The sequence below is a fragment of the Berghia stephanieae genome, chromosome 4 (assembly GCF_034508935.2).
Source record: "Berghia stephanieae isolate SIO BIC M18660-M18661 chromosome 4, UCSD_Bste_1.3, whole genome shotgun sequence".
Taxonomy (NCBI): Eukaryota; Metazoa; Mollusca; class Gastropoda; order Nudibranchia; family Aeolidiidae; genus Berghia; species Berghia stephanieae.
Genome location: NC_088363.1, coordinates 33,754,246 through 33,762,633, shown reverse-complemented (window position 1 = coordinate 33,762,633; position 8,388 = coordinate 33,754,246). Strand labels below are relative to the sequence as shown.

The window sequence follows — 8,388 nt, the reverse complement described above, 5'->3', positions numbered from 1 at the left end:
AAACCGGTTGTTTTTCTTACGCTTGAATGATTGTCATTGTGTTCCCTAAGTCTTATGTAAAGATTCAAAATCTACACTCCTCACGGATCCTTTTATAATAATTCTATTCATTCCAAATTGACGATCTTGGAAATTGTCAAGACATGCCTATACCAGTATTAGAATAATTGACAATAATGTCATAAAATGATAAATCTGCTCTTTCTTGGGTCGTCACGCTTTTGATTATGAATATAGAACTGAAACCAGCAACAAGCTGGCGTGGGCTGAATGAGCGAACAAAAACAAACAAAACAAAATAAACGAAAAACTATTTTTAATTAAAACAACAAAAACAAAAAAAAACAAAAAAACAAATACATAAATAGAATGGACAACATAAAATAACAAGAATCATATACTTACTTACTTAATCCTCTTCGGGCCTTGAGGCACATAGGGCATCCACCAGACATCTCCATTTTTTGCGATCGGCTGCTTTTGCGGTGGCTGTATTCCAGGACAGGCCTGCTTCCTTTAATTCTTTCTCCATCGTCCTCCCAGTTTCTTTGGTCTTCCCCGCTTTCTCTTCCATCGCTGTCCAGTACAAGCTGTCTGGAATGACCCTTTTTCCATTCTGGCCACATGACCCAGCCAACGCCATCTTCTTCTTTTTATTTGGCTATCAATGCTAGTGCAGTCAGCTTTCTTTAATAATCCACTGTTCTTATTTTTGTAGGCCAAAATAATTAAAAATTCTTTTTAAACACTTGTTCTGAAAGCTTCTAGTTTCTGTATTAGGAGGATGTCATTTTCAGCTTTCACTTCCATAAAGCATACACTTAAACATTGCTCTTGTATATTTCAGCTTTGTCTTCTCATTTTGCTTTGATTTCCAAAAGTTTTTCAGCATGCCGAAAGCCGGTTTGCCTTTGAATTCTGTCTTGATATCGTGTTCTGCATTTCCGTCGTCTGTTATTTGATCGAGTAGGAGAACTCTGTTACCTCTGTTACCTCTGTACTCTTCAATTATAACAAGAATCATATGGCGGCATAAAACAAGGAGAGTCATCCCATTGCCCCACACGTTAAACTTAAATCAAATTTGTCTAAGTGTTACTAACAGTCATGGGATAAGTTGCCCTGGGATTTTTTATATAATTTTATTACTTATGAAATAATCCAGTAGTGACGAAAAAGTTCGAAAAAGTCCTTGTCAGCACTGACGAACAGGTCCTGTGTTCGACAGTACTGATCAATTGCCGGTGGTACCTCTTATTTAGTACTCAGGCGCTGGCACATATTGGTCAGTACTGACCAATAGCCCTAGCCTAAAGAAAAATACTAAAGATTTCAACAAAGGAAGCTCTTTCTTTCATTTTATTTCACAATTTTCAATAATATTAATAATAATAATAATAATAATAATAATAATAATAATAATAATAATAATAATAATGATAATAATAATAATGATAATAATAATAATAATAATAATAATAATAATAATAATAATAATAATAATAATAATAATAATAATAATAATAATAATAATAATAATAATAATAATAATAATAATAATAATAATAATAATAATAATAATAATAATAACAATAATAATAATATATAATAATAATTTTTATTAGGTCCAGTGCAACATAATTTAGACCACACAACGGATGGTTGAATTTTTTAAAACAACATACAAACTATTTAGTTAGCAAATTCATGACACTATGACTGAGACATAACGTAGTCATTCAATTTATCAATTTAGTTCACTTAGACATTGAAAAACGGTACTAGAGAATAAACCACTTTTCATATAAGAAGTTAAAAACAAATATGTGGGAAGGATTTATATATGACGAATGATGCTTGTTTGCACTGCTGTTGACATGCCTTTCAATCTTGTATGTAAATATCATGCATTGCTACCTTATTACGGTTATCTTCTATATGTATGGATGTGTGAGTGTATGTGTGTGTGTGTGTGTGTGTGTGTGTGTGTGTGTGCTTTGCATGTCAAGGTTAAAGATATATGTTTGTATATCACACATACATTAGTGCATTTAAGTTGTTATACTATCTTTACCACGTGTATCATTATTGTAATCTTTCAATCAATTTAATATTAAAGGCATTCAAAGGATTTTATTCTATTTCGCCCAATACCATATGTTATATTATGTTAAGTTAAGATAGGGTACACACAATAAGAAAAGATAAGCAAGACACGAAAGTAAGGCAAGTATTGGAAGAAACATTAAATTGAATATTAACACGTTCATTTATCCATTATTGTTTTATAATTTCATATATGGCGATTCATTCTAGCTAGTACTACAATCATAAAATTAATGATACTATCAATTCATTTTATTACATAGGATAAGAATAAGAATCATCTTCATTCGTCACATTTCTAATGAAAAAAACAGTAAAGAGTTAGTACTTACTTGGATGTTTTTTTATTAGAGTTGATGAAAAAGTAGGTAACTAAAACTGGCGCTTATCATATTGGACAGCAAACAGGAAACAAAATTACCAAAGTCAATTATTGTAGATGCCATCTACAGGTAACTTGTGGATCATATTGACAGGACTATGCCACTAAATAAATAGATGCATGATGTAAAAACAAAAACAACAACATGATTTAACCCCATACATTTAATGAGATAATATTATTTAAACTGAATTTTCCATAGTAAAATCATGGGGGTCAAATGGTCCCCAAATAAGAAAATAGGACTTTCTAGTATTTTTCTTTTTGCAAGTCAGGGGGGCCAAATGGACCCCAAATCAGGAAATAGGACTTTCTATTTTAGTATGAAAATAGGGTTCAAAAGTGAGAAACCAACAGTCGTATATCGCAATTTCTGGACTCCAGAGGCAATCCAGTGGCTGAATGGCTGTTTTGACTCTACTCAGTGGGAGACATTATTTGCAGAAGGAGACAGTAGTGATGAATGGACTGAAGCTGTGACATGTTATATTACATTTTGTGTGGATTTGTGCGTGAAAAAAAACGAAATTAGGATGTTTCCTAACAATAAACCACTGGTTACAAAACGACTGAAATATATTCTCAATGTGAAGAAGTTTGCCTATGTGAGTGGTGACATTAAACTAGAAGTTGAAAAAGGAATGAAGATCAGAAAAAAAAAATGAAAGAAGAAAAGTTTGAATACAAACACAAAATGAGCGACAATTGAAACTGGTGCGCAAGGAAGCATGGGAATGATAAAGCAAATGGGACGAGTAGACTAAAAGTTTCCGATGTAAAGAACATAAAGCGCCAGGACCAGACAACATTACCGGGACTATTTTGAAAAATTGTCACCAACAGCTGGCTATACCATATAGAAAACTATTTCAAAGGTCAATCGATGAACAATCAGTGCCAGTAATTTGGAAAGCATCGATTGTCCTTACAGTTCCAAAAATGCGTTGTTCATCCGTATTGAACGACCTCCGCCCAGTAGCGCTTACATCGCTTGTCAAGAAATGTTTAGAAAAAAATTCAAATGTGAGCTCCTACAAATATGATATGACCTGAAATTGCTAGATCCGTATCAATTGCATACCAGCAACATCACAGTGTAGAAGACGCACTTTTAACCGCCACAAATTCGATCGCAAACCACCTTGACCAAACGTCCTCGAATTACGCGAGAACCCTGTATGTCAACTTTTAATGCGATGAACACAGGTATTTGACTTCAAAAGTAGTGCAACATGGATATTCCAAACTACCTTATTAAATGGTACAAAGAGTTTTTGACCCATAGACCACAGTGTGTCAAATTGGGTGAACATATCTCCAACAAAACAACGTTGTCGAACGGATGTCCCCAAACCTGCGTGACTCGCCCAGTCCTATGCATCTATACTATTATACATCCAAAGAAAATTGAGAACATTTCAAGTAGGGAAGAAAACTATATTAAGAGTTTATGACTCGTTCATTAAAAGTGTAATTGCGTTTCGCTGCACTATATGGTTTGGCGGATGCCGACTTAAAGATAAATCAAAAGTTTCAAAATCTATCAAAGTGGCAGCAAAAATTATAAACCATCCTCTTGATGAAGTAGAAAGAATTCATGGAAAAGTAATAGAAAGGAAAACATTAGCAATTACCAACAATATAAAACAAATCAACGTTCGTTCAATCAACAATAAACATGTTGAATATTTCATATGGTACAGCAAAACCAAGGGCCGATGTATTGATTGGTCGACTGATTGATTTATTTAATGTTAGATTTATTGACCAATTGATAATGATGGTAACATTTGGTGTCGATTACCACAATTGTAACAAGTTGAACACAAAATGCATCTATTTATGATGTGTATATCCCATACGTGCAAGAAAGATAGGAAGAAAGAAAGAGAGAAAGAGAGAGAGAGAGAGAGAGAGAGAGAGAGAGGAGGGGAGAGAGAGAGAGAGAAGAGAGAAAGAGAGAATAAGAAGATGAAAAGAGAAGAGAGAGAGAATGGAAGGAGTTAAATATTGTTCAATGTTTTATTAGTTATCATATAACGTTGTAACAATAGTAATATAAATGAGAAATTACATTTTATGGAAATATAAGATTATTATTATATTTATTATTATTATTATTATTATATTATTTATTATTATTATTATTATTATTATTATTAATTATTATTATTATTATTATTATTTATTATTATTATTATTATTATTATTATTATTATATTATTATTATTATTATTATTATTATTATTATTTTTATTATTATTATTATTATTATTATTATTATTATTATTATTATTATTTATATTATTATTATTATTATTATATTATTATTATTATTATTATTATTATTATTATTATTATTATTAATTATTTATTATTATTATTATTATTATTATTATTTATTATTTATTATTATTATTATTATTAAATTTATTATATTATTATTATTATTATTATGTATGTAAAACAAGGATCAGATGAGTTGTTCAATAGATTTTGTGACAAGGCGACACGCTGAATTGCTGAGTCTTTAACATCAACATTCTCTTTCACTTTTTACTTTAAATCTTTCACTTTCAAATTTAAACAGTTAGCTGCCGTACTCTGGAAATCCCAGTTTGAGAGTAGTTGCTTTTGTTTGTTTTTTTCAAGATGAGGGTCATTTAAATCGATCGTTATTTGAAGAACGAATTGTTTTCTGACCAAATTTATGAATACGAGTTTTTTGCCTGTGTACGGCAGGTAAGTAGTTACCTTCGGGTTGAACCTAGGAGACGATAATTGTGCGTCGGGTTGAGAGTACTTCCGTTGCAAAAATGATAACATGATAACTTTGGTTATAGACATGCAAATAGGTACACGGCGGGCATAACGAATAATAAGTGTCATGTTGTGGGCTTATAATAATATATTAAATCAATGAGTTAACAAACACGTCTGTTCTTGAACATCAAAATCATAACTATATATTATTTCAACTTTTCACAATAACCCAAGGTACTTGATCAGTATATATACGATACTATAACCTAATTAAGTGACAATAAGAACTTAAAATTACCTCCATCAACAGTTTTGAGCAATATGGAATATTATGGATTGGATTTAAACAAAAACGGCAAACTTTGGTTTATCTTAGTACAGTTTTTTTTATTTCACTCGTTATGCGCAAACCTCGTATTGTAAACCGAGTTGATAATTGCATCTATACAGGTTTTAGTATAATTTATAAAGAATTTTTAAAGACGTATGCATGATGGAACAAACAAACAAAAAAGCTCTTCTGAAATCACTAACAAAGTGGAATCTGGATGGGAAGAAGAGTAAAAAAAAAGAAACGGCCGGCAATTTTTACGTGGTCTGGAAAAGTGAATTGGCAATGTGTTTTTTGTTTGTTTTGTGTTCCTGTCGTTTCTTTTCTTGTTTCTTTTTTGTTTGTTTGTTTTTATTTTTGTTTTGGTGGGGTTTTTTTTTTTGTTGCTTTTTTGTTGGGTTTTTCTGTCCTTCTTGGTTTGTTGTTTATTGTTTTGCTTTTTTATTTTGTTTTTGTTTTTGTTTTTCTTTCTTCCTTGGCGTTTGCTACAGTATTACTATTAGGTCAATATTTCCGCGCCAGCATTTATTTTGACGTCATTCTTTAGATTTGTGCGGCGTTTAGTAAATTGTCGTTAGTGATGTTTAAGAAAACAATTGATTCCATTGGTTGAACTATTGAATACAACTGACAATGTGTGGACAAAGACTTGTCTTTTGGCGTCATTTTTTGGTCAGTGTAAGGCTACGGTCAGACTCCCCGTCGCCACAAAAGTTTTTATTCTCTGCTGTCCTCCGAAACTTTTCCGTTCACTTCATTTTTTGTTTTTCACTCTGGAAATACACGTATCTAAATTGTCGACCATAGAATTCCTCCTTCTAATATCGATCGATTAAAATAACCCTCATCTTTGGCGAAAACTCTCAAACCTGGAACTTCGCGAAGTCCCAGGTTTGAGAGTATATGCCAAAATTAGAGTCGTTTTAATTGATCGAAGTTAGAAGGACTTGTTATCTGGCGACATCTTAAACACGTGTATTTTAGATTAAGACAGAAAGCCAAACGAAATATAGAAAGAATATACGAAAGAAAGAAAGAAAGAGAGAAGGACATCATTGAACCCAAAAAAATATTTCATAATGTTTTATTCCGAAATGTTCCAAGGTAATCATTGTCATGTAATTGTTTTAATTTCACACCCATCACATCAAAATGGTATCGATACGGCATCGATATAGTGACGTTTCGGGGTGAACAAATAAATGGCAATCGTTGCGCTTGAATTTAACCAGTTAACTGCCCTACTCTGGAAAGACACGTATTTAAAAATTTGGCCATAAAACTCGTTCTTCAAATATCGATCGATGGGAATGATTCTCAACTTGGCAAAACACTCTCAAACCTGGGGCCAACTGAAAACATCTCGAGAGGTCCTAGGTTTGAGAGTTTTTTTGCCAATATGAGAGTTATCTAATTCGATCGATAAATGAAGGACGAGTTTTGTGGCCAAATTTTTTCAATAAGTGTCTTTCCAGAGTACGGCAGTTAACTGGTTAGCAATCAGAGTGAAGAAATACAGTTGTTTGTTTTTAAACTCAAGAAAAAAAGATTTTAAATATCCTCAATTGAGAAAATATTTTTATCAAATTTCAAAATTCAGAATCTAGATTTAATTTGTGATCCTTTGCGGCAATCTGTCGAAACCAAATGATAAAAGATAAGTTGGGTTTCAAGTCAAAACAATAACTTATTAAATAAGAATCAAAGAATTAAATTTAATTCAAGTCTACAAACAAAACTCACTCTCCTCAGCAAAAACATTTATTTTGGTTCATTTTTTAAGTTAAAGATATAAATTAAATTTAAGACTACCACTTTGACTCAAGTTTTATAACTTAAAGACGAAATCAATTTAAAACATTTACTTTGAATCCAAGTTTGTAAATTAAAGATAAAATTCAATTTGAAACATTTAGTTTGACTCAAAGTTTATAAGTTAAAGATAAAATTCAATTTAAAACAATTGTTTTGACTCAAAGTTTATAAGTTAAAGATAAGATTCTATTCAGAGCATCAGATCCATGTCGCCATGATACAGTTGTGGGACTCTGGGTCACATTTACAGCATCTTTATTCATTAAGTACAGCAGCGGCACAAGAGTAGTAATGCATCGACGATGTCCATCATGACACACACATCTGCTGCACTCTCCATCGTCATATTTATAGGATTGGAGGTCGTGTTGTCCATTTACAAAATATATACCGTCGATTCTGTTACACGAAACAAAATAGAGAAAAAAAATTAGAGAACAAAAGTATAATGTCAAAAAACTGGTTCCAATATCACTAAAAGTGTAAAACCACTCTTCCGGGGACTGGATAGATCCCTTGTGTAATTGAACTTCTGGTTTCAGAGTGATGGCATCATTATTTCTAGTCTAGATATCTGCTAGCCGTCAATAAAGATCATCCCACTCACTCTTTTACTGTAATCTTTAGAATCTGCCTATACAGCCTTCTATTGAGACAGCTATTCCAGATTATGATTGAATTTGAAACCTATTCATTATTAGTCCTCCGAATGACTTGTTATATACACACTACCAAGTAGTTTAGAACCTAAAGACTAGTAATAATAATAAGAAGAAGACGAAAAATAATGATGATGATGATGATGATGATGATGATGATGATGATGATGATGATGATGATGATGATGATGATGATGATGGTGATGAAATTCCAACATTGACTAGTAGCAAATTGAAACGATTGAGTGTCAACCATACGAAGTACCGTTGGCCTCTCTCTCTCTCTCTCTCTCTCTCTCTCTCTCTCTCTCTCTCTCTCTCTCTCATCTCTC

General features: G+C 31.9%; 1 protein-coding gene across 1 annotated transcript in view; it reads right to left on the bottom strand.

Annotated features, from left to right (window-relative positions):
- Positions 1-6,650: 6,650 nt before the first annotated feature.
- Positions 6,651-8,388, bottom strand: part of LOC144970460 (uncharacterized) — a 4,361-nt gene continuing 2,623 nt past the window's right edge. The window contains exon 3 of the mRNA XM_078910127.1: positions 6,651-7,796. Coding sequence (XP_078766253.1) covers positions 7,556-7,796 — 241 coding nt within the window. The 3' untranslated portion in view covers positions 6,651-7,555. The remainder of the gene's footprint in view (positions 7,797-8,388) is intronic.